Source organism: Ochotona princeps, chromosome 23, assembly GCF_030435755.1.
Source record: "Ochotona princeps isolate mOchPri1 chromosome 23, mOchPri1.hap1, whole genome shotgun sequence".
Classification (NCBI taxonomy): domain Eukaryota; kingdom Metazoa; phylum Chordata; class Mammalia; order Lagomorpha; family Ochotonidae; genus Ochotona; species Ochotona princeps.
The window spans coordinates 22,080,991-22,108,444 of NC_080854.1; the positions used below are offsets into that span (position 1 = coordinate 22,080,991).

Here is a 27,454-nt window from a genome sequence, read left to right on the forward strand (position 1 = left end):
CTCCTCCTTCCAGCCTCCCTTAGGAACTGTACACTTTCAGCTGTCACTGTTGGTAACTCAGACCAGACTTAGAAACCAGCTGATTTAAATCAGCAAGACTTTCCCTCCTCACGTGTATATTATTTTACAGTCCTCTCTGGAGGCACTGGATTTCATGTTAGCAGAGGGAATCAAAATTGTCAAAAATTGTAATCTTTTAGGAATAATTAGTTTGTAGGATTTGAACTTTTAAGGAGGGAAGTTTCAGTTTGCTTTGAAGTGAAAGAAATTAAGTGACATTTTTAGCCAAATGAACTGCCATTTTCATACACAGAAACAGCACTGATAAATATTTCGGGAATCCTGAGTAGTGAAAAAGATGGATGTTTATGAAAGGGGTAACTGCTTCCCATGCAAGAACAGGATCTGCAAGTGCCTGTTGCTGCTGGGTGTCTCCTGCAGATCATTTTAGGTGACTGGCCAAGGGAAGGAAATGCTCTAGTGAGCCTGACTACAGCCACACTACAACTACCATGTCTACCGGTCAAAGAGCAGGCAGCTGCCACCTATTCAACAGTTTGCGTGTGTGTAAGCGGAAGCTGTCGGAGGATGAACCACAACAAGGTGAGTCCTTCGGGATATCTATCTGCATTCTCGAAGAACAGTGGGCTGAAAACGTCCCTGGGGAGGTGCTGGTTATGACATGCTTTGGAGTTGTCCATTTTTAAGCCCTGAGGATAGACCTAGTAATGATACACAAGGGAGGGCTGACTTGGATTACTGACTTTTAAAGAACTCTCATAATTCACATGACTAACATGCATGCAGATGCCATGGATCTGTCATGCTGAACTTAATGTTTACATGTCTTAAACTACTGTCAGTGTTTCAGATGAAGCTAGACTTTGTGTAATCCAAAACACCCTTCAAGGAATGGCTGAATAAGCCACATGGAAAATTCAACTGAGAGAAGTTTTACTTTAGCCTTTAGCCTGGTTCATAGGAATTAGTGACACACTTCTGTACTTTGCTTGAGCCTAATTTTTTCTGGATCTCTGGCTCACTCATTTGTGAGGAAACTCTTGTGGTCCAGGAACAGCTGGAAGAAAAGTGTCACATTTCACTTACTGGGCATTCATTCAGATTATCTTACCTCACAATGATTTTCACTATTAGTCTTCTACAAATCTTGAATTTACTTTACAGCCAGCAGCATCAATGGCAGCTGGTTGATGTGAGTAGAAAAGATGATCCCTCCGGGCCACTCTGTCAGGGACTGCAAGTCCCCCCTTGGGAGTGGCTGCTGCTCCTGTGGATGATGTCATCACCATCACCATCACCAACCCCCTTTTGGATAAGGTAGGGATTTACCAGCCATTTCTACCTTCTCTTCTACCACCTAGTATGGACCTGTCTATTTAAGACTCTAGGTTATGAGTTCTTCATTTTTTTCTAGAGAAGCAGATTTAGGTATCAATGGCACGGTAAGTGTTGGCTGAAGAGCTGAAATGTGATTTCTGTGTGCTTACGTGTGTGAATGTGTCAGGCCACCTGCATGTGTTAGCTTCTCAGAGCTGTGCACCGCGACTTCATGCTATACAAGGCCTGGGACAGTGTGAGCACAAAATACTTCACATTTCATGCAAGCAGCTTTTTAGATCATGTTGTATTACCCGGGCTCAAGTAAATTATTTTGAACCAATTGCCTGAAAATGTAAAGGCCTGGAATGTGCCAGGGTTTAGGAATATCCCAGTGAAATGCTCTTGTGCCTCTATTACTAGCTCCTTCTAGTTGATTATAGAAGTTATTTTTTTGTTTGGCTGGTCATTGTGTTTAAAACTTTTAAAAGTAACCCCAACACATCGGAACTGCTGATGTAATAAAATAAAAATCCGGTGATGGAATATTAAGGAGATAATAAAGAAAAACCACTTACAATCTTAACACCCAAATATACTTGTTTAAAAGTTAATTTATAATCTAGGCTGTTCCTCTGTACACATGTGTGGACATTTCTTTTGCTTCATTTTAAATAAAAACTGGTTTACTGTGCTTCAAAACTGCTTTTAATTTAACAGATGATGGACAAATGTCCATCTATAACTGTATTTTTAAAGGCTGCTACTATTCCCTCACATAAACAAAGAAACATCAGGCAATTTCCTACTGTGACTTAAGTAATTTATTTCTAATTTTTGCTATTACATAGTTAGATGAATAGATATGTGCATATACAGGATTACTTTCCCATAATAAAGTCTTAAAATATAAAATAAGGTCAAAGAATTGTGCATCTTTTAGAAAGTTTTTCTGGTCAAACGGCCCATCAGCAAGCAGTACAAGGAAATGCTTTCAATATTGAGCATTATTTTTGAAATTCTTTTCAAGTTTTATGGTTGGGAAATAATATCTCACTGTGGTTTTAAATTAAGGCAGTTTGTCTTGATGATCTCTCCATTACTGACCATATCCAGAGAAGCCTGGAAATACCACCATGATGACATGCTTCCCAAAATACCAAGTCTAGTTTTCTTTCTCAGACTGAAACTTTTTGTCTAGAATGTTACGAAAGCAGCCACATATTTTCATAATGAAATCTCAAAATATCGATCTATATAAACCACAATTCAAGAAGTTGTGGAGCATGCTAATGTAGTCCAGACTGGCCATGGACTAAAACAAGAAATGTCATCTAGAGATTTGAGCTGACTAATGACACTGGGTAGTGTTTGCTATGCTGTTAAATAGCATTCCAGTTACTGGAATTTAAACGTTTAAATTTATTCCAGTCCTGGAGTATTTATTCAATGTAGTGGCCTTGTTTTTTTGCCCCTGAGCTGTGTTTATACTTTGGTATTATGCAAAGTCCAGTGAAAGTATGAGGAAGCAAAGTCATGAGTCTTAGAGAGTGAGGTCTGACTGTAGATTTATTCACCAAAGCAACTAGAGTTCATTACTTGGGCCATCTCTCTGTCAAAGTAATTTTCCAGATCTCTTACTTAGTTTATAGATTGCTTTAATTGGCACTTTCATCCTCTGAAGATATAACTAGTCTCAACATTTGCATAGTTTCTAATGCTCCATGTTACATTCTAAAATGCTTTAGGCTAACTCCAAAGAATTTTAACTCTCCCTGTTTCACTTAATCACTTATAAAATTATACTTTTGGGGTGAGCATGTATATAAAAGTCATCTGTTTTTCAGCAATCATCCGGGCAACTGTGTGCAAAGTATTAGACCAAATGCTAGATATGTGAATTGAACTAAATGAACTAACCCTTGGTTTCCTGTCCCCATGTTGTTTATACTTTATTGTCAGTTATGCCATGTCATTCCAGAACAAAAGCCCAGGAAGCATCAACAAAAACTAGGCAGTTTCCTTTATGTTCTGTAGTGCTTAAAAATTTACCAATGGTCTCACATATAGCATCAAATTAAATTCTCACAATCAACTAACTGTAGTGGTATGCCAGAGTTCTCTGGTGAAGCTATTATCAATCATGTGCATGGAATTATATGCTATGTGTATATAAATTGAGAATGATTTGTTTGAAGGAACTGACACATAATTATGGAAACTGACAGGTCCAAAGTCTGCAGTGTGGGTCAGTGGGCTGAAGACTCTAGCAGTGAGTCACTGAAGCTCATTTCTCAATGCTCTGGGGCTCAGGCCGTTGGAGTATTGGATGATGCCGACTCATACTGCAGAGAGCACTTGAGTCACAGTCCACCAATTGCAAAGTAAATCTCATCCAAAGCTAACCTAACAGAAACACCCAAAATGTTAACCACATATCTGGGTACTGTTGCTCAGCCAAGGTGACACACAACTATCACAGGCATTTTCATTATTATTTTAAATATTATATGTTTAAAGATATAGAGAGGGAGAGCTAGGAAGGGGAAGAGAGAGAGAGACAAACAGAGAGACACAGAGAAAGAAGCAGGCAGGTGAGTGATGTGCAAGTTTCCATTTACTGGCTCATTCCACAAATGCCCTCAACATTTGAAACTTGGCTGAAGCCAAGAGCCAGAAACCCATCCAGGTTTCTCACATGGATGTCAAGAAGCCAACTATATAAGCCATCACCTGGTGCCTTTCAGGATGCACAAAAGCAAGAAGCTGGACTCAGAAACTGAGCAGGGACTCAAGCCAAGTGGAATGTCACTCAGGAGACATCAAGCCTCCAAGAATAGTGTCCATCATTGCTCTACAAGTTTGATAATTACTAGTGTTTCACTGCTTCATGTATTGCTAAAGATTAGAGCTTCTACACCAATAACATTGTAATTGCAAAGCTATAAAAGTTTGATGAGAGGAACTCAGGGCAAATTGAGGCATAGTAAAAAGAACTATCTAATAGCTAGGTTGGGATTTCAGTATCTTTTCCTCTTGCATGCTTCAGTCTTCTCATTAAAATCAACAATTTCTTAATTTTTTTGCTTTATTAATTTAAAAAAGTATATGTTATTTTAAAGCTATAACTACACTCTATATATTCTTTAATAAATAGTTAAAATGGGTTACTTCACAGACTTCCCTCACGTTACTTTCATGTTTCCTGCATGTATGATCTTTTATAACACCATTCAATTCAGCAAATATTTAATTATTGACTTCCAGTTATCAAGTACTGTCATAGGTCCCAGTGAACAAATCAAGACCGAGAGTCTTGCCTTGGAACTTATTTTTTTGAAGGCAGTTGAAGAAGGGAGAGAAGTAGGATATTAAAGTCTTGTTAGTCATGGTAAGCTCTTTGGCTTCAACTGTGGATGCAATGGGAAACATGAATATCTTGCAGAAAAGGTTTTGCTCAGACAAAACATTGCACAGACAGTACTCTATGTAATCAGCCAGTCATAAAGAGCTCTCTTACTCATTAATAAAAACTGAACTTTACAGTGTAAAGCTGCATGCACTATTCTTAACAGTACAGGCTATGGACCTTGCCAGTTTTATTTATCTGAAAAGCAGGGAGACCTAAATAAAGGATGAAAGAGAGATTTCACTTTTTTTTTTTTTAGATTTCACTTTTATTTATTGGCTTACTCGCCAGATGATCATAAATGCCTGGATTAAGATGAAGCCAGGAGCCAGGAACATCATCCAATATGGATGAAGACATTATGCTAAGCAAAATAAACCAGACACAGAAAGATAAATCTGGTATGATTCCACTATATGAATTATGTAGAATGCTCAAATTTACCATTAGAAAATTTAATAGCGGTCAACAAGGCCTGGTGGCAGAGCAAAATGGGGAGTTATTGTTTAATTGAGATAGAACTTCAGAATGAGATGATGAAAAATGTCTGAAAGGAGTAGTTGCCATAGCAATTATTATAGATTGCAGAGCTGTGAGATTCCAATGCTACTAAGTTCTGCACTTAAAAATAAAATGGTAAATGTTACATTATGCTTATTTTACCATATTTAAAAATAATTTTAGAAGGCATCACATAATTATAACATCTTCTCCAATCCTTTTATCTTTTGGAAATACCCTCATGTGTGTGTTTTGTGGTATGGTGTATTGTGGTATATGTGTGTAAGAAACATGTAAAAGCTGAATCTAGAGTAGTTTTTGAAAAAACATAGCACTAGGCCTACTGACTTCAAAGATGTGAAAAGCTAAGTTTTGCTCAGCCAGAGAGCCAGACACAGGTCAAACAGGATGAAGGGGTGGGGCCATAAAACAAAGCATGTGATACTGGGATGAGACAGGGCTTAAGGAGAAATGGCAGAAGAGGTTATGGTAGAGACACGTGGAAGGCCCACGAAAAAAGACAAGGGAAAGTGTGGAGCTGCCAGGGACACAGTCTGAAACTCCCATCCTGGTGGCAATTAGCAGTGACCCATTTGGCAGCCCCCGAGCCTCAGAAGGGGATGTTTGCCACCCTCTGTCTTGCTAAGATCGCTTCCATAACCCTTTTCAGCCCTAGCTAGGGTGGTCCCTTCCTACCCAGTGTGAGAACTCAAGTTCCCACAGTTTGTAAATTACTGATCGGCAGAAAGCTAGCTATGTTCCAGGTGGGAAAGGTTGTGGAGAAAATGCCAGGGCACTTCTACCAGCTGTCTGTCCCCAGGCCACAGTGGCTCTGTTTGACTGTTAGTCTTTTCTGCTTTCAGGATCTTACTTTTTGGCTTAGTATCCTTTTAAACCCCTACTCTGAGATGATCCAGCAGTAAAGTCCTCCAGTTACTTTCCTATGTTGAAATACATCTATCTCTGAGGGAGTCAATGCCATTTCAATTTCCTTTATGGAAACAAAGGATAATGACAACATCTGAAAACTCATGCAAGGCTTTCTAGAGAAAATTGTGGTCACATTAGAGTAGGAAAAGGGAGTTTTTATACATACATTTTATAAACATTGACAATGTCATATTAATATGCTGGAATCTTGAACAACAAAACCATCACATATATCTATTTCTGCCTGCCTCACTGCCTGTCGTCTGTCTATATATCTAATATTCAGCTGAATTCTTGCCTGAAGATTCACATGAGTGTTGTGTATAAAGTTCAAGGTCATGAACATAAAATGCCTTTCAAAGGTGTGAACACTTTTAAAAAGAGAAAATCTTCAATTATTCTGGGGATGTTTCAATTACTTTCTGGAATCAGTGGAAAAATATATATATATATATATAATGTTTTCTTATTTACTATTGACAAGGAGAGAGTGAGATCAAGCCCATCATCCACTGGTTCATTCTCTCAATGCCAATAGTGGCTAGGGAGAGGACCAAGTCAGGGTGCAGAGGCCATGCAGGCCTCCCACATGGGTGACAGGTCCACAGTTACTAGAGCCATCACCGTGCTTTCCAGCATCGGTATTAGCTTGGGCCAGACTTGGGAGTCACAGTCAGGAGTCTAATTCTGGTACTTTGATGTGACACACAGGTGTCTTCACTGCCAGACAAAACCCCTGCTCTTCATTTCCACGTATTTTAAGGCAGGTTAGGTCCAAGAAATGAGATACTAAAGGCTTGTTAGACCAAGTGAGTCAGTAGGAGGTCATGAGCTTTGTGGGTAGCACTGCAGTAGAGAAGGAACTATTTGTAAATTTTATATTTTTTCAGTTATACCTACTCTGTGGTTTAAGCGACCCAGTGGTTGCACAAGGATTTTTCTGGAAACAGGTAGTCTCTTGTCTTCCTGGCTGTCAAAAAGATAAAGCATTTTTCCATTTCTAACCAAGTCTCTGCCTCCAGAATGTCAGTGGTAATCATGGTGGACTCTCTTTGTGACTTCTGCCTTAATGCTGCCATTAACAATATCTTTGTATACTTTCACCTGTATTTTGATAAAGGGCAAATCAACATGTTAGTTGTCTACACTTTGGCCATATCATGCTATTTTAAGGATTTATCTTATGATTCATTCAGAAGAGTTTCATTTACTGTTCTTCACTCACAATCATTTCCACTGCATGTTCATCAAAGCTATTTCTTTTTAAAGTGACTACAAATCTTATTGCTTAAATCTACCATGATTGCTGAGAAAGAATATAGAACTAATAGTAGCTTTCTGTGGATGGAAAATTAGAGATGTGACTAAGTATTTTCTGTGGGGATTCACTTGGCTCCAAAGGCAGACAGCCTACTAAGAATCCACATAAAAATGGAGTTTCTTGATCTCACTGTGTTGAGAGAAGATAATCAATTTCTCATGGTGGCAGGGTGATATGGCAAAATTTATGACATTTTCTTAGGAGAAAAGAGGGTAGGGAATTAAAGAAGATCTTCCTGGCACATAAAAGATGTAATTGGTAATTTCTTAGGATTCCTAAGCTATAGTTACTTGTTCAGCTCAGGAACAGCAAATTACCTCAGTGGCTGTCAAAGCAACATATTGGTAGTATATGCTAGAGTGAGAAAAGTTCTGTAGTTTTATTTGGGTTTATCAAGAATGTGTTACAGAAATGGTCTCCCCAAGAAACTGTTCAACCCATCTGGACAATAAGTAGCTGGACTCTATGCTTGGTATATGTTTGCAAGGAAATAATCTTGATTGAATTTGAACTGTAATACTGCACCAAGGTGGAGGAATCCACCAGGGGGGAGGGGCGTGGGGAGGGGTGGGGGGATTCCCAGAGCCTATGAAACTGTCACATAATGCACAATAATTAATAAAAAAATAATTAAAAAAAAGAATGTGTTACCACATTCTTACCTAAAAATCCCATTTAATCTTCACATAAACTCTGTGAGCGACAGATTGTTATAATCATTTTTGTTCACAGGAAGAGACCAAGGAGCAAACACATTACATTTCTCATGAGGATATGGCCAATCTGTGGGGGAATTTATATGTGCACAAATGTTTATCTAATGCCAGAGCCCAAATCTCAACCTCTAAGAAAGAGTTTTTTATGCACCAAGATCCCATAAGGGTGCCAGTGCATATCCCGGCTATTCCATTTCCCTTCCAGCTCCCTACTTGAGGCCTGACAAAGCAGTAGAGGATGGCCCAAAGCCTTGAGACCCTGTACCCATGTGGGAGACCTGGAAGAGGTCTGGCTCCTGGCTTCAGATTGGCTCAGTTCTGGCTGTTGTGGCCACTTGGGGAGTAAACCAGTGGGTGGAAGACCTTTCGTTCTGTGTCTCCTTCTCTCTGCAAATCTGACTTTCCAATAAAAATAAATAAATCTTTTAAAAAAAGAATTCTGAAGCACTAAGTTTTAAAGTTATAATCAATCTACTGTCTTACCTAAGATAGGAAAATATGAAAGGATACGCTGAGAACAAGCATTATCTACTTTGTAATATTGTGTAACACTGATCTTAGGGGCCAGCGCATTGGCAAAGCATGCTAATCCTCCACCTGCAGTGCAAATATCCCGTATGGGCACCAGCTTGTATCTCAGCTATTCCACTCCTGATCCAGCTCTGTGCTTATGACCTGAGAAAGAAGAGGAAGATGGCCCAAGCTCTGGGCTCCCAGCTTCGGACTAGTCCTGCTCTGGCCATCATGATCATTTGGGGAGTGATCCAGTGGCTGGGAGATATATCTCTGTCTCTCTCAGTCTCTGAAACTCTGACTTTCAAGTAAAATAAGTAAATATTTAAAAATAGATATTGCTAAATAATGAAAATATACTTTAGTATATGATTAGTATAGTGAAGGAAATATGAATAATACTTGGATCATTTTAGGACTGAATGTAGTGCATCTGTACTATCATACCTTAAGGTTCAACTCAATTAGAAGTATTATGATTGGGAGAGATTTTTTTACACACTTAGTGTTTTTATGCTTTTTAAAAAATATATATTTATTTTAATTTCACTTGAAAGATTGAAACAAAGAAACAGACAGACCTTTTCCATTCAACAGTTCACTCCTCAAATACCAGCAACAGCCAGGGCTGTGCCAGAGGAAACCAGGACGCTGGAACTCCACCCATGACTCCCACATGGATCTCAGCAACCCAAGTACTTGGGCCAGGGTATACATCAGTGAGAAACTTGGAAGCAGAGTCAGGACTCAAACCCAGGCATTCTGATACTGGATCTGTATGGCACAGGCAGCTTCTCACCCACTGCAGCAAATGCCCAAACTGTCAAACTGCTTGTTTTCCAAGATGCTGGTCACGATATCCTGGTAACATTCTAAAGGTGATATTTTATCTTCCTTAGACACTTAGTGGGTGTTCTTGTAATGGGATTGTCCATTTATGGAAGTAAACTACTATCACTTTCTCTGAGTGTTTACTTCTGTAATTTTTAAATTATTCACAAATATGTAATGTACAGTATATACACAAAATACCTTGGATTTTATCCAAAGGCATGGAAATATAAAAATTTTCCTCTATTATGAGGATATTTTTGGTGCTTGGGTTTGATTGCTTGTCTGCTATTTCTCTTTTCTAGAAAAGTCTATCATTGCTCAACCAATATTTGTTTTTGAAAACAGAGAACAAATTTTTAAGGTAAGATTGCTTTTCTTTGTTTGATTTTTATTTTGTCAAAAAGACGATTTCTCAGGAAGCTAGCTATAGTAAAAGATGCCACAGCGCCGATGTTGATCTTACTCCTCACTAGGAGAATACAATCCCCAGAGCCTTATGGAGCTGGGACTATGGACACCAATTTTAGTTGAAATTGGAAGTCAAGTGCCTTGTCTTAAAGCTCTGAATAATTCGCTGTTTCTACTGAAATAATATTTCCATGTTTGGAGTGATTTGAAAGAGGCAGAAGTGAAAGAAATCTGGAAGGCTCCCTCTGAAAGCTCACATCATTGGCCTCGTATATAACTGTATATAAAACTAAATAAAAGTTTAAGCTGTGCTATTTTTATTTAAAAGGGCTCCAATAAACCACATGTTTTTTAATCAATTAATTAAATAAATGATACAATTCCAAAGGCTCTGGGATTTCCCCTCTTCCTGCCAGTTTCCCCTATTTTATTACAATAATATAGTCCTTCAGAAACAATTATGAGTCCGTTGTTCTGCTGTTCAAGTGTACCCTCATATTGTAAATATGGATTTTTTTAAGCACTGTACTAAAATGCTCGAATTTGAAACATAAGTAATAAGGTTCATAATATTCTCCTTTTAGCTAATTATTATTTTCTTGATATCCATTCTTACTTATGCAAGCAATTTATTCTACTACCCAAAAAACAAGTTAAAGAGAAACTTAACCTCTTAAATCTTTTTTTTTTTAAAGAAAAAAAATCAGATTCTTGGGCTCCACTCCAGAATAATCACTTCAGTCTTAAGAGTGCCTCGGAATCCATATTTTAAAATTATATTTATTTGAAAGGCAGAGTGACAGAGAACGACAGAAAATAAAGAGGTTATCTCTCAACTGGTTCACTTTCCAAGTGCCTGTGACAGCCTGACGTGGGGCAGGCCCAATCTGGAGCCCAGAATTCCTTCTGTGCCTGGGCTTGTGCGTGTGGACCATCTGCTGCTGCCTTTCTAGGCACATGAGCAGGGAGCTGGATTGGAAGCAGAGCAGCCAGAACTTGAATTAACAATCCAATATGGGATGTGGGCCTCTCCAGATGAAGACTTCACCTGGTTAGTCCCAAGACTGCTCCCCAAATCTGCACTTCAAGCAAATTCTTACAAGTGTTCTATGGTCATTGAAATAGGAAACCTGTGACTCGATTTTGCTATTCTTGACTACATGACAGGGGAATAAAGGTGAGCCACCTTGTCTTGGAGTGGCTCCCTGGCTATGGTTCTGAGAACTGTCTTAGCAAGTAGCAACATGGAAAGCTGACAAATAAATAATTACTCCACTCTCTTATGGGCAACTTCATGTCCTTTCAGAGACCTGCAGAAAACACCTTGAATGAAGCAGCAAAACACGGTAAGGATCTACAGCCTATAGTTCAAAATGCATTGTTATACAAAGAAAACAAGCAGGCACACATATTGTGGCATCTGACACAGACTATGTAAATCTTAACAGTTTATCTGGTTTATATTTTAAGTCACTATTTTAAAATTTTATCTATGTATGTACGTATGTGTCTGTCTATCTGAAAGGCATGAGATCCAGCAAGGGCTCCCATCTGCTGGTACACTTCCCAACTGCCTACAACAGCTGTTATTGCACCAGGCCAACAATCCAGGTTTCTCATCTAAGTGGAAGGGACCCAATTACATGAGCCACAATTTGGTGCTTCCCAGGATGCACATTAACAGGAAGTTAAAATGGAGTGCAGAGCCAGGAGTTGAACCCAGGCACTCTGCTAGAGATGTGTAATCACCACACCAAGGACCTGCCACTTTCTCTTGCTTTTAAGCCCATCAGTAGATTCCCTTTTGTTTTCTCTACTGCCTTTCCCCTAATCTACCAAAAGCCTTTGTAAGACCTTAAGCTATGTATACATCTCTTGCTAAAGTAACTTACTTCAACAATTTCAGGCCAAACACAGGCCTTCATTTATGATTACCAATTTATTAACACCAGTAAAACTGTGCTTCGAGGGTTGTTACTGTGGCATGGTAGGCTGAGCCTCCATCTGTGGCACCCGAATCCTATATGGTACCAGTTCCAGGTCCAGGTGCTCTACTTCCGATTTAGTGCCCTGCTTTTGGCCTGGAAAAGCAGCGAAGTATGGCTGAAGTTCTTGGGCTCCTGCATGCAATGCTAGAGACCTGGAAAAAGCTCCTGGTTTTTCACTTCAGTCCAATTTAATTCTGGTCATTTAGAGGACGGAGGACCTCTCTCTGCCTCTGTTGCTCTCTCTGTAAATCTGCCTTTCAAGTAAGAATAAGTCAATATTTAAAAAACCAAAAACAACTTCTTCAGAAGTTAACATGTTATCAAAAGATGACCTTTGTAAACAAAAGTAAATTGTTTTATCTGTGTATGGGTTGAGAATAATTTGCTATTCGAAGCAATTTTACCCTTTCTATTGCATTTCTTGCAGTATGTAATGGCCATTCAAGAAATTGTGTACAGTCTTCATCTTTCACTCTCCACACTTCGGATTCTCAGGCCCAGGGTGGTAGGTAGAACCTTGACTGTTGACTGCAATGTCTGTTCTGAAAGCAAAATTACTAAGAAGCTTTCCAACACAGCAATGTTAAAAGTCTGCTCAATAAAGAATGTTCCTAATGATTATGCTGGATAATATGTAACATGAATTGGACAGTGAGTCAGTATTCAAAATTATAATACATCAGTATTGGGAAAATGTTAGCGATGGTTACCTAGGCAATGGCACTCCAATGATGGTTACCTAGGCAATGGCACTCCCTGCCCTTATCCCCACTTTCATATTATACTGTTTCCAAAGTTTCTGTATTAAATATGTGAAAACTTAGTAATTAGGGACAGCCAATATTAAAGGGCCCATCTGTGTATGCAAATGGATATCTGACTTGTAAAAAGAACTTTATGATATACTGTACACTGAGTACCTCAATAACTTGACTTGCCTCTTGTCCAATTATGAAACACCCCAAATTGCGGTTGTAATGGGTTATATTTCTTCTGTGATACAGCCATTTATGCATGTCTGTTTGCTCTACCATGAGCTACGTGAGGTCAAATTTATGCCTAACAGAATGTCTTCATATGATGGGCCTTCAAAAAATATTTATTTACTCCAATTAGCTGGTTTACTCCCCCAATGTCTACAAAGCCAGGGGCCAGGGACTAGGGGGTAAAGGAGACGGGAACTCAATCCAGATCTCCCACATGGCTGGCAGTAACCCAACCACTGGACCTATTATAATTGCTTCCCTGAGTACACCAACAGAAAGTCAAAGTGAGAGGCCAGCCAGACATGGAACCTGGGGAACTTGGCATGGGACACAGGTGTCTCAACTGGTGTCCTAACAGCCAAGCTAAATACCCACTCCACAAAACATTTATTGAACTGAAGGACAAATAATTCTTGCCAAAGGCATTCTGTTTCTTTTTGTTGATAAAATTGATTTTTCCCTATATTAGTGATGTAGAATTTTTTTCCACACAGCAATAATCCAAACAAATAAGCAAAAACTCCACTTTCTTGTTGACTTTGGTTTACAATCTGCTTTCAGTGTCAACCTTGTCTCAGAAGACCATGAGGTCTTCATCCTTCACTGACTTCCCAGCCTTCCTACCTTCTGTACCAGGTAATAAAGAGCTTCTAGAACCACAAGCCTGAAACTCTCTTTAAAACCATTCATTTTAGCTGTGGCTTTTCTATTTTAATCATCACAAAATGCTGACATTAAGGCAGAAAACCAAACAGAAGACTTAGCAGAGTATGCATGGAAGAATATCTTGCAGATTTCTACCCTCAGAAATTCAGATAGCACATAGTTTATTTCTGTTAGAACGTTTTCAAAATATGTAACAATGCTTTAGATTCACACTGTGGAATTTAGAATATGATTTCATTACATAAAAACATTACCTCTTTTCATTTGAAATTTGCAACGTTTTGATAAGTAAACCACTGTATAAAAACACTTGAAATGATTCACATCTTCCCTATGTTAAAATAACAGCTTCTCTTACTGTATGTTTTTATTTCTATTGAACAGCCAACTGACTTTTTTTGCTCACTAAGAAATAAACAAACACGACCTTCAATTTATTGTTCCTTCTGTACCCAGGAACTACAGAAGTTTAAGGAATTAAAACCTGTGCTTCTTTTTTTTTTTTTTTAAAGATTTATTCATTTTATTACAGCCAGATATACACAGAGGAGGAGAGACAGAGAGGAAGATCTTCCATCCGATGATTCACTCCCCAAGTGAGCCGCAACGGGCCGATGCGAGCCGATCCGAAGCCGGGAACCAGGAACCTCTTCCGGGTCTCCCACGCGGGTGCAGTGTCCCAATGCATTGGGCCGTCCTCGACTGCTTTCCCAGGCCACAAGCAGGGAGCTGGATGGGAAGTGGAGCTTCCGGGATTAGAACCGGCGCCCATATGGGATCCTGGGGCTTTCAAGGCGAGGACTTTAGCCGCTAGGCCACGCCGCCGGGCCCAAAACCTGTGCTTCTTAATAATTCCAAGGATGTCTGAGCAACAGTATGTCAAGCACTGTCAAGTGCTTAGCCTAACAGGCCCATTCTGAACTGATAAGCTACAGATAATAAGAGAAATGGGAGTTTGAAATTCAGAAGCCAAAGTGTTTTGTCTTGCTAATTGTATTTATGAATAAAAGATATGGCTTTAAGTTACCTGGAGATATACTTATACTTATTTTAAGTAAGAAATTATTTAACATGCTGCAGGAAAGGCAGACAATTGTACAGCTTTCTACAGTCCATTAAATGTTCATATTCAATAACAGATCACAAGAATCACCAAGTTTAAATTTGAATAAAAGAAGCAATTCTACTGACTTGTAACACTTGGAAGAATGTTTTGTAGAAATAATTATTTTTTAAAAAAATCTCTGTTACTCAGATGTATAAATTGTGCTGTCTATACAGTTTCTAATCAGCAGAATATATTTTTGAAATGCAATTTGCAATCAACAGGAGATCTTTTCAAAAAATTTTGAAATTTCTTGGAAAACAAATTCCATCTTTACTTGTAGTCACCACTGCAGGCTTACCTACTACACAGTTTGGGTAAATAACCTATAACAAGGTCATATTTATTCTTCTGCTTAACTATTTGTTAGATTGGGGTGGTGGAGTGCAGATTTTGTCAATAGTCTTATAATTCTTCATAAATTTAAAGCACACAGTCCATTATTAATTCAGATTTTTTGAATCTGTAGAATTTCTTTCCGCACACTGCTTCATGATTCTAAAGAACTTACAGAAAGTGAAATAGTTTTCTTATACTTCCAAAAGTAAACAGAACTATATAGCAAAACTCATGTAGCAATCCTATTTTCAGCAAGAGTGCACTCATGTGCATGGCCTACTACTGTTAGTTGTCAATAGCGACATCTACTGGTGAGTTCGGAACAGGACCGTCAAACCTTATCAGAAATCGATGCACTAAGATCTTATATTTTTCTGACAGTGAAAAAAAACAATGTTTTTATGACACCAACTCTTGTGAAAAGGAATGTTGATACAAATAGTGAAAAACAAGGTTTGTGGCTACTATTTCAAGAATAATAGAAATTATACTTTTTTATTTATGAAAGTGATAGAAAAAGCTCACAGAAAATGTAATTAAAAGATAAGCTTATTTTGCCACAAAACATGTTAAAAACCATGTGCAATTTTTCATAACATGTTTTTTTGTGAGATTTAAAATGTCCCTCATGTGCTCACGTGTGTGTGTTAGGTATATGGAGGTAGGAAAGAGTTAACAAATCCACCCGCAAGCACTAGCATCCTACGCAGTACCAGTTCCTGTCCCAGCTACTATACTTTGATCCAGTTCTCTGCTAATGGCCTGGGAAAAGAGCAGAGGATGGCCCAAGTCCTTGGAAACTTGGACTCACATGGAAGACCTGGAAGAAATCCTGTCTCCAGATGGGCTCAGCCTCTATTTGGGGAGTGAACCAGCAGAGAGAAGACCTTTCTCTATCTCGCCTTCTCTCTGTAAACCTTCATTTCAAATAAAAGCAAAATTAAAAAAAAAAAAAACAGATGTAGAAGGCAAGACCAGTTGCCATAGTCAAAATGGATATTTATTTGTATTTATTGGGCAAAAAATAACAGTAAGTGAAAAGTAGGCAACAGAATACTTTTGGCTTTTATTAGTTAATAGTTCCTCACTTATCATTACTTTAGGAAAAAAGTTAAAAACAGGAAAGAATGACTTTTTCATTAAAAACTATTGATCTTTGTATTCTATTCTTTTAAGGCCCCGTGAAACGTTCTGAGCACGTTTTAAGACCTGCTACTTTGCAGGCGCCTCAATCTCAAAACTGTAAAAGAGCCAGAAAATCATATGAGCACAACACATTGGAATCCAGCAGGATGACACAGGAAAATATAAAACATAAAGTAAGTACATTTCCACTGGCAGGATTAGCGCAATCCCACGTCCTTCTATGCATGGGTTGTTTTGTGGACTGGCATCTCGATGTGGGGGCTGGGTGAACTTTGCTTCGTTGCTCAGACAGCAGCCGGGCTGGATCCAGAATGGTCTTGCTGACTGTGCTCTTTGTTCTCTTCCAGGCTGCATTTGCCCTGGCGGTTAGATGCGCCCATTCCCTAGGAGTGCCTGGCTTGGAGCCCCGCCTCTGGCCCTGACTCCAGATCCCTGCTAAGAATCCACTTGCTGCGAAGCAGAAGGTGATAGATGGCTGAAGCTCAAGGAATTGGGCTCCTGCCACCCACAGTGAAGTCCAGGATTGGACTGAATTCCTGGATCACAGCTCCTTGCCTTATGTGCTTTTGCAAAATGAATGAGTCAATGAAATCCTCTCTTCATGTTTCTCAAATTAAAAAAAAAATTGTCCTAGGAGCAAAATTGTAAACCTAAGTACCAAGCAGTGCTAACGTAGAGGATCTTGTTGGATAGCAATGAGGTGAGTGAGAACTGGAGTTAGTAGCCAAAACAGAGATTTTCCACATACTCAACTGGTTAACATCATAGTGCTGTGCTGGCTTGCCAGTGTAGCACATCAAGAATCCACTCAAGACTTGTCTTCATAGATAACAGGAGCAAAGAAACTGGCCCTGTAGCTCAGGACCTAGGCAGCCTCAAGAGACAGGGAAGACTCCTCTCCTCCAACGGCTGCAGTGGCTGAATCACTCGCGGAGGCCTTCTTAGGACATATGAATGTGTTCAGGTCTTGCAGATATGAATCGGGGGATATTCTGTTTTTTTTTTAATTTTTAATTTTTTTAAAAGATTTATTTATTTTTTTATTACAAAGTCAGATATACAGAGAGGAGGAGAGACAGAGAGGAAGATCTTCCATCCAATGTTTCACTCCCCAAGTGAGCCACAACAGCCGATGCGAGCCGATCCGATGCCGGGAACCAGGAACCTCTTCCGGGTCTCCCACGCGGGTGCAGGGTCCCAAAGCTTTGGGCCGTCCTCTCCTGCTTTCCCAGGCCACAAGCAGGGAGCTGGATGGGAAGTGGAGCTGCCGGGATTAGAACCGGCGCCCATGTGGGATCCTGGGGCATTCAAGGTGAGGACTTTAGCTGCTAGGCCACTGTGCCAGGCCCTATATTCTGTTTCTTATAACCATCTATCCTAACATAACCTGATAACACAACACAAGATAGGAAGGCTGCAATTTGGAGTTATTCCACTGGTCATTTGTTTTCTTCTTTTTTAAAATTTCATTTCATGACACAGTTTCATAGGTTCTAGGATTCCCCCAACCCCATGCCCTCACCCCATGTTGGATTCCTCCACATTGTTGCAGTAGTAGGTCATTTGTTTTCAACTATTTAGGGTTACTCACAAATCTTTGCCTGGTTCATTGCCTCTTTCTCTCTCTCTCTCTCTCTCTCACACACACACACACACACAGTACAGAATAATAGCAGCACAAGGGAGTGTAAATAATACCAACCATTTCATTCAATGAAAAAAAATCAGCTGGTACTAGTTCTGACTCTGCCACTACCTATATTTTGGGGACAAAGCACCTGACATTCTCTTTCAACAAAATAAGGTAGTTAAATGTGAAGTCAGCATTTATCAACATCTTTATATTTGCAAACCCTTTTCTTTGTAAGATACAATCTCATGAGACATTTTGAAATTGAACGTTATTTTTAATCTATTTGAGAGTTAGGCAAAGGCAGAGATACAGGCATATAAGTACACACACCCTCACCCATACCCACATCCACACCAGGTTGTATCCACTTCACTTTGCAAATACCTGCAAGGCCAGGACTGGGTCAGGCAGAAGCTGGGAGCCAAAGACGCAGTTCAGGTGTCCAAAGTGGGTGGCAGAGGTGCAGCTACCTGAGTCATCTCTGCTGCCTCCCAGAGTGTGCAATAATAATGAGCTGGGATTGGGAGCAAAGTCAGGACGCAAACTGAGGAATTCTGACACGGACGTGGGCATCCTAACATCTTAGCCTCTATGTCAAATGCTCAGCCCAGTTATGGATTTAAAAGTACATGTAAAATGCTATGGAAAAAATTTTTTTTTACCAAATGTATGTAATTCACAGTGTAAATTTTGTAGTCATTTTTATGTAGTTCATTTTATGTTACTTATATACCAAACTCAAGAGACATTGTTAGCTATCATCAAAAGCAAAGCCACAGCGCATGCAGAAACTAAATAATACATATGTAAAAAGACCTATTTTGGGGAATCAATGCCAATGGCATTGGTTATCGGCGCGCATCGGCCCGTTGCAGCTCATATCAGTAAGTTTTCATTGAGCAGTTCCCTACCTCAGTGGGTTCCTGTCTATTATTCTAACAACTAAGCGATGCTTCCCAAGAGAAGTTTAATATTAAAGAAAGAAATTTTGCTTTTTAACCAAGAAATTAATAGGTACAAACCAGATTAATTTTGTTTTTTGCTGATTGGCCTTCAGAAGTTTGAAGTAACAGCTCTACATATGATAATAGAAATATTTACCAAACTCTTACCAAAACTCTTCCTATCATATTTTCTCCAAAAATGAAGTCAGACTTGTAACTTTTAAAACAATTCTTATCTTCACTTGGTTGACATCTAAAAAAAAATCAGCATTTTCCATTTTAAATATATGAATAAAGAAATTTTGCATCTTAGGTAAAACAATCAGATGATTTGATTTTTGTAAAGCATAAACACTGCTCAATGAAAACTTACTGATATGAAATATTTAATCATTCTTTAGAACAAAGACACCCAAGAAAACCTGATAATTATCTATAATAGATGTTCAACAGGTGATACTATTTTTTTTTTAAAGATTTATTCATTTTATTACAGCCAGATAAACACAGAGGAGAGACAGAGAGGAAGATCTTCCATCTGATGATTCACTCCCCAAGTGAGCCACAACGGGCCGATGCGCGCCGATCCGAAGCCGGGAACCTGGAACCTCTCCCGGGTCTCCCACGCGGGTGCAGGGTCCCAATGCATTGGGCCGTCCTCAACTGCCCATATGGGATTCCGGGGCTTTCAAGGCGAGGACTCTAGCCGTTAGGCCACGCCGCCGGGCCCCTAACAGGTGATACTATTTTAATAAAGTCTTTCAATAATGTTTCATAACAAGATTGGTTTAAAATTATTTTCTAATTATTATTAGTCATGCCTTATAAGTTCTTATACCAAAAAAGTATTATACCATTTTTGGCTAACTCTAAGGGGAAAATACTAGTGCTTTACTTGTCTAGAGGAATCTGTACTTGCCAAGTACAAACCTAAGATAGTTACTATTAATATTGTCCCTGTTTGAATATGGGCATCCTTCTGCTGCTATTTGGCCTGCCACGGAGCTCTGACTTCTTAGCTCAATGCTGGTACTGTTCTGTGATATCCAATTGCCTGACATCTTCATTTGAATGCTTAACAACCATCTCAACTCTTATTTTCAAAACAAATTCCTTATATTGTTCCTCATATCAGCTTCTCCTGCAATACTGCTCCCACTTTGATTAACAACTCATTTTTCCAGCTTATTTGTTCAAACATTTTGGTATTCAATTTCTATTTTCCTCAGTCCTATTTTGCATCATGAGCCTTTATCTTTAACATACATGAGGAATCTGACCATGGTTGAGTCACCGTCATCCCTCACAGCCTCTTACTTGTTCTTCTTATCCTTGCCACTCCTCAGTAGTTGTCATGGCAGAAAGCCATTGTTAAAATACAGATCAGATCATGTCACTCTTCTCTATTCAAAATTCTTCAAATAACTTGCAAGTTTTGAAAATGAATTACAATATTTCTTAACCAAAAATGTGCCATGGTATTCTTTTCTCCTCTCCACAGAGCTCTGAGTTCTAAGCACAAACTACAGCAGGGGATTATACACCAAAAGGAAAACAGCGGGACAACTGTGCCTGTGGCTCATCCATGCCATCATATCACTAGCGCATTTCTCACCCTCAGACCATAGCTAAGATGGACCCAAGGTGGCTAGCCTGTTTTAGGATTACAGGTTACATGAAGAATCCTAAGGAAGCTGTGGAGATTTGGAAATCTGTGAGAACACTCAGGTTAATACAGAGATCAATTTGGTTTGTTCCCAGATGTGAGGGCTTTCACAAATCAGTCTATTCTTGTTTGCTCTAGACCTGCCTCAGGCTACGTGTCAATCAACACTAATATTTTAGCTTGTTTTCAGGCTGTCATTCTCAAAGTGAAGGTCAACTCATTAACCCTAGAATTGTTGACTCATACTTTTGGATTTGAACCAGAATAGTCCATCCTTCAGGATGAAATTCCAGGCAATATATTTAAGTATATTTATTCTGTACCATTTATAGATTAGTCATGGCTTCTGTAAAATGTCAGGCACAGTTAAGTTACATTCCAACTTCATAAAATAAACTTTAACATTCAACTCAATTCAGCAATCAAGTACTGAGTTCTTTCAGAATAAAAAGCAATGGTCTTTCTAAGTTTGGCTGTATATTTGCATCAACATGCCTAAACTTCCCCCCCAGCACCATTAGGTCAGAATCCGTCAGTAAGGCCAAGTGTCAAGTGAGTGTACGTGCAGCTGGTTTGGAAAGCACCTGAATAAAGTGCTACTTAAAGCTACAGGCAACTCCATGTTCTAAAGGTGCACATTATTTAGCAAAGGGAGGCAGAAAGATGCTTGTATGAACAATCTACAGTTTGGGGATTATCAATTTGTATTTGAAGTGCACTTGTGCACCTTTACCATGGGGATTTTAAACGTGGCTTATAAAGGAAGTGAGATTTCCATTTCTTTATTTTGCTAACACACCAAGGATGACAGGAACTATAATTTGTCCCCAAGTTAGCTCTGAAAACTTTTGGCCTTGGGATTTAAGGGCCAAGATGCCACCTTGGCTTGATGGCTGGCCCTGTGCTTTCATTTATAGAAATAATTATTCTCATCTTTACAGATTTTAAGGGAATATACTGCTGTTCAATGAAATGATAAAGAATCTGAGTTCATAAGTGAAAAGATAAAAACACAATTTTCAGAGCAGGTATTTGGCACAATGGTTATGGTGCTGCTTGGGGCACCCACCACCACTCTCCGAATGTGCAGGTTTGAGTCCTGGATCAGCTTCCAGTTCCAACTTCCTGCTAACACATACCCCAGGAGGAAGCAGATAACAGCTCAAGAACTTGAGTCCCTTCTACTTATGAGAAAGAACCAGACTGGGGACTTGGCTCCTGACTTTGGCCTGGCCCACCCTTAGCTGTCGTGTACAATTAGAGAGTGTACCAGTGGATGAAAAAATTCTGTCTCTGTTTCTCTCTCTTTCTGTTTTCAAATTTAAAAAAAAGTTAAAATATAAACATAGGTTCTTGACTATCACTGTTGGAATTTTCCTATTCTGCAGGTTCTGCACATTAGTATAAATGACATGGCAATGACTCAGTCTTTTTCCAGGCAGGCTTGGATTACAAAAGATTTATTTACAGAGCCCCATGAAGCTGTTCTCTGAGATACCCGGTGAAGTCTCTGGATAATCTTTGTTTCTATTAAGTGGTTGGCAAAAGGAGAATACTGAAACACACTGACATAGCTGCACTTCCAGGCAACAGCTTAGTCTAGTGTGATCATTGAATGGCTGCTATCTTCTTTGGTGCCAGCAGAACTTTCCTCATTCTCTGTAGGACTAAATCCTGTCTGAAGAAGACTACTGATAACTAGATTATGCTTTCTGAGGATCAGAACCAAGCCCCTCTAAATAGGAAGAATTTCCTGTTTAGCCCAACACAAAAACAGCAGATAGGACTGTTTATCCTGTGGAAGTGCAGCAAAACTATCTTGTGGCTTACTGCAAAGATAAGAGACCCAATTTAGATAATGCATCTTTTTTTTTTCTCATCTAGGGTACTCAATTACTCACTCAGCCTCAAGGTGAAAAGGATTCATACGCCAAGGACAAAATATTCAAATCCACTCTGAAGTTTTCCACTAACTCTTCAAATTCAAGTAAGAATTATTTCATTTATAAGACACTTGACTCAAGTAATTTGTTTTTCATGCCATTGCTATGCAAAAATAATCCAATAATCTGGTATTTTACTATTTATGAACATCATATGATTACCCAATATTTATAGTAAGTGGGGCTTTTAAAGACTGATTTATTTTTTATTGTAAAGTCAGATTAATAAAGTGCTGTGGGGAAACAATAAAGAGAATTTTTTTTTTTGCCCACACTCAAGCAGCTTAATTTCATTTGACAACATTTATTATTACAAAAAGATGAGGATATAATGCGTGCTAACAGGAGCTACCAGGAACTTTAATAGTAAAGAAAATGAGACATTTTGTGTGTTTTTTCCCCCTATTATCTCTTAGGAGTAGTCTCTAATAACACATCTCTAATTGAATCAGCTACTGCTATCTTTTCCCAACCACCCCAAAAATGCTTGCTGGAGAAAATTGATGTTCTGACTGGGGAGGAAGCAGAACATAATGTGTTAAAGGTCTGTATATCATGTATCACTCTTTCCGGTGGCATTTACATATTTGGAATAAAGTTATCACAAGCAAGAACATCTTTAGAAATGTAGAATGAAGTATAGTTTTCAGAAAGACTAAGTTGTTCAAGTAACTTTCTTACATTTGTCTGAATAATTCTCAGTGAAACGGGTGGGTTTACCGCTCTTCACATTAATCCCTTAGAAAAAAGACACTTAGGCTCAGCGCAGTAGCCTAGTGGCTAAAGACCTGGCTCCTGGCTTCGGATCAGCTCTGCCTGATCATTGTGGCCATTTGGGGCTTGAATCAGTGGTGAGTCTCCTCTCTGTATAGCTGACTTTCCAATAAAAATAAATAAATCTTAAAAAAAAAAAGAAAAAGATGACACTCAATAATCCTGTATTACGTTTAGACTACATTTTGTATTTCATCACATTTGCTTTTATGATCAAGTTAATTAGCATATATTGAATTAATTCTAACACTGAAGCTTTTTTTTTAAAAGATTTATTTTTATTGAAAAGTCAGAAAGAAGGCGATACAGAGATAAAGATCTTTCATCTGCTGCTTCACTTCCCACGTGGCTGAAATGCCACTACTGCTTTCCAAGGCCACAAGCAGGGAGCTGGATGGGAAGAGGAGCAGGGACACAAACTGGTGCCCATGTGGGATCCTGGTGCATGCAAGGTGAGGACTTTAGCCACTAGGCTAATGTTCCAGGCCCACACTGAAGCTTCTTAAATGTAGATACAGTTTGGTTTCAGTTTAAGAAATAATAAAAAAATAATTTTGTTCTCCTTTTGAAAATTTTGTTCTCCTTTTGAAAATTTTCAAATTACATTTGTATCAAGTACCTCATGGGTGCATGTTAGAGCATCACACATAGGATCTGTTGGGGGGTATCACTAGCAGGACAGGTATTTGGAATGTAATCCCTATAACTTCATGATGGATTTCATTTTGTCTTTCTCCATATTTCTCCCAAATACTCTCCATTACTCTTTGGCATATAAGAACAATTTTACTCTAAGCCAGTGTGTATCAAAGCATAACTATTTGATTAGATTAACTAAAGCCATCGTGAAATGAATGCTAGTGGTAAGGCCCTAGTATGTTATATTTTTAAAATGGTATAGGTGATTCTCGCACACAATAGTGCCTGAGAACCACTGGCAATTATAAATTACAGCTAGGAGCTCTGTAGTATCTCATCATAATTCTCTAAGTTCTGATGTTGTCTCTCAAAATTTGAAGCATTCAAACAGCTCCATGAATTCCTTTTCTCAGTTATTGATGTTTGTGCCACTTAAAATTGTTATGTCAAAGTCCCCCCCCCCCCCAGGTGCGGCTCGCCCTCTGGTCTCTCTTATCCCTCCCTCTCTGGTCTCTCTGGTCTCTCTCTCTTTGGTCTCTCTCTCTCTCTCTCTCTCTCTGGTCTCTCTGGTCTCTCCTCCTCTCTCTCTCTTCTCTCTTGCCCTTCTTTCCTGATCTCCACCACCTCTACCCTGTTCCTGCCCCGTTGGAATAAACCTCCTAAGATAAAAAAAAAAATTGTTATGTCTTAAAAGTTAAATAAGTTTTTAATGCTGGTTTATAAATTATTAGCTAATGTTATCTGATAAAAGAGCAAATATGAAAGTGGAACACCATAGCAAAAATTTATTTTGAAAAAATTCTGTAAATTTACATTTAAATGTGACATTTACATTTTAAAAATGTAATTTTTAAAAAATTGTCACTTAGGTCAACTGCAAGCTTTTTATATTCAACAAAGCAACACAATCCTGGACTGAAAGGGGCAGAGGAACTTTGAGACTGAATGACACAGCAAGCAGTGACTGCGGAACATTACAGTCAAGACTGAGTAAGGAATCATTTCTCAGGGTACAAGTCCCCATATAAATATGCACCATATTGTGGTGTTGTGTTAAAGACACAGCACTCAAGCAGATGAATGCAAATGGTATCACTCCTGACATACTTCAGAAGCCTTCCATTTCAAGGAGGACTCAATGTACGGTCAGACTTTGTGGGTTCCTGGGCTGACTGCATGACTGACTAACTGGTGACCTTGGGTAAATGACTTAATCTCTCTCTACCCCAGTTCCATCCATTTAAAATAGTGATAAACTGAAGTTCATGACTTACAGGGTAAGTATGTGTGTGGGTATTGAATCCTGCAGGCAGCATGATGATCGGAAGCTGGAGGCAGTCAAACTGAAAGTCAAGCAGATCTGGTGTCCAAAAAGGCAGCAGGCATTGCTCAGAGCCATGAATGGAGAGCGAGTACAGAGAGCAGGGTGAGGGGAGTGGATCTACTGGTCATTTACAGAGGTCGAAGTATTGGAGAAAACCACAGGAAAAAGTTGGAACCTGATCTAATGATAAAAGAATGTTGAGTTTCATATGATCAAGTTCAAGCAGTAAATGAACAGCAGATTTCAGATAAGAACAGGAACAGTATCTTCAGTTCTATCACTAGTACACGGGTTTGTAAATAATGTCACTAAGAAATAGTTTCAAGGATCCATTTTCACTGCCAGCCAAATACAGAAATAAACTGCAAAGTTCCAAAATTATTTGTATTTGTATCACTCAGATAATAGATGCTCATTGGAGAAAACAGAAATAAGGATCAACAAAAAGAAAAAAATAAAATCATTTAAAAACTTATCTTTCAGAGATAGCCTCTGTCAACAGAGGCTACTCTGTACCTTATTCTCTGTATGCATCTGTGTGTGCAAGGATGTAGGCCATGTGACTCAGGGTATTCAAACAGCTTTTGAACCTGATTTTCTTACATAGTATATCATACTACACATTTTAAAAAATTTTACATAGTAGCCACAATCATCTTTCCACATCGATAAATATCTTTCTTCAGCATTCTTAGTGAGCTTGCAACATTCTCTTAAATGGCTATACTGTAATTTATTTTATTATTTTATTTAAAATTTTTTAAAGCTTTACTTATTTATTTCAGAATCAGAGACAGAGAGATCCATCTTTCATCTGCTGATTCACTTCCCAAATAAATACTAAGGCTGATGCTGGGGTTGGGGCTGGGGCTGGGGTTGGGACTGGTCCAGGCCAAAGCCAGCAACAAGGAACCTCTTTCCGGGTTTGCCTCATGGGTGACAGGAGCCCAGGGTGGTGGGCCATCTTCTGTTGCTTTTCCTGGACTCCCAGAAGGTAGCTGGAATAGAAGTAGAGCAGCCAGTGCCGACATGAGATACAGGCATTACAGGCAGGAACTGAACCTGATGTGGCACGACAATGGCCATACTGTAACCGATTTAATTCCACTTTTTGGACACCTAAGTTTTTTTTTCCTGTTTTTGCCATTGTAAAAAAAAATCTTGAATAAAATAGAGTACTAGCTCTTAAAAGATATTATGTACTTTTAGTTGTTTAAAATTAGGATAATAATGGCTTGGTGCAGTAGCCTAGCAGCTAAAGTCCTCGCCTTTAATGTGCCGGGATCCCATATGGATGCTAGTTCTAATCCTGGTGGCCCCACTTCCCATCCAGCTCCCTGCTTGTGGCTTGGGAAAGCAGTCGAGGATGGCCAGAAGTCTTGGGACCCTGTACTCGCATGGGAGACTGGAAGAGGCTCCAGGCTCCTGGCTTCAGATTGGCTTAGTTCCGGCCATTGCGGCCACAAGGGGAGTGAATCAATGGATGGAAGATCTTTCTCTCTATCTCTCCTCCTCTCCTTATATCTGATTTTCCAATAAAAATAAATAAAATCACAAAAAATAGTGTAACAAAAAGATAATTCCAGTTACATAAGCTAAAAAAATTTCTCCAACACAATAAAGCAAATACAACTTGAAAACAAATACAACTTGAAAATAAAGCTATAATCTAGTCAAATTACAACTATATTGTGAAAATGTAGTCTGAAAAGCAGCTACAAGGCTTGTTTCACTTTCAAAAATGGCAAATTCTCCTGGAAGGCTAAGGGATCAACTGCTTTGGGGTCTGACACAGTCACCTTCCTATTTCAGTCATGCGCAACCAAGGCAGTTTGAAACTGATCCTCAATAGCAGACTCTGGGCTAAGATGAAGATTGAGAGAGCAAATCACAAAAATTTACGAATAACAGCTACTGATTTACAGGAGTATAGCATCAAAGTATTTTTAATTCAGGTAAGTGAGAATTTTCAGTAATAAATGATTATTCTGTTATGTTAATAGATCCATTTATTTACCAACTTTTCATTTTGTTATATTAATCTCCACCACTAGCAAAAAAAATCAGCCACTCATTCTGAAATTCAGAAATTAATACCAAAGTTTATAGTCATCAATTGCTTCCCATTTCAACATATTATCTTGATAAAGGTCATCCAACTTCTACCATTTTTTCCCCTGCTGATACTATGTAAACCAACTTGCTGACTTACGGAGGTGACTCCTGTCAGGAAGGGCTCTCAGGAGGAGTGCTGCAAAATCCAAACTTGGTGCTTACACTGTGAACTGAGATTGAGAAGGCTTTGCCATCCTCGGAAAAGAACCAGGAAGA

The 27,454-nt window shown here is 38.9% G+C and overlaps 1 protein-coding gene across 1 annotated transcript in view; it reads left to right on the forward strand.

The window, feature by feature from the left end:
• The first annotated feature begins 512 nt into the window (after window positions 1-512).
• The window catches only part of RANBP3L (RAN binding protein 3 like), a 28,993-nt gene continuing 2,051 nt past the window's right edge, over window positions 513-27,454 (forward strand). The window contains exons 1-11 of the mRNA XM_058679996.1: window positions 513-603; window positions 9,865-9,923; window positions 11,277-11,316; window positions 12,386-12,463; window positions 13,506-13,580; window positions 15,436-15,507; window positions 16,231-16,373; window positions 22,328-22,430; window positions 22,803-22,930; window positions 24,669-24,789; window positions 26,936-27,078. Coding sequence (XP_058535979.1) covers window positions 513-603; window positions 9,865-9,923; window positions 11,277-11,316; window positions 12,386-12,463; window positions 13,506-13,580; window positions 15,436-15,507; window positions 16,231-16,373; window positions 22,328-22,430; window positions 22,803-22,930; window positions 24,669-24,789; window positions 26,936-27,078 — 1,053 coding nt within the window. The remainder of the gene's footprint in view (window positions 604-9,864; window positions 9,924-11,276; window positions 11,317-12,385; window positions 12,464-13,505; window positions 13,581-15,435; window positions 15,508-16,230; window positions 16,374-22,327; window positions 22,431-22,802; window positions 22,931-24,668; window positions 24,790-26,935; window positions 27,079-27,454) is intronic.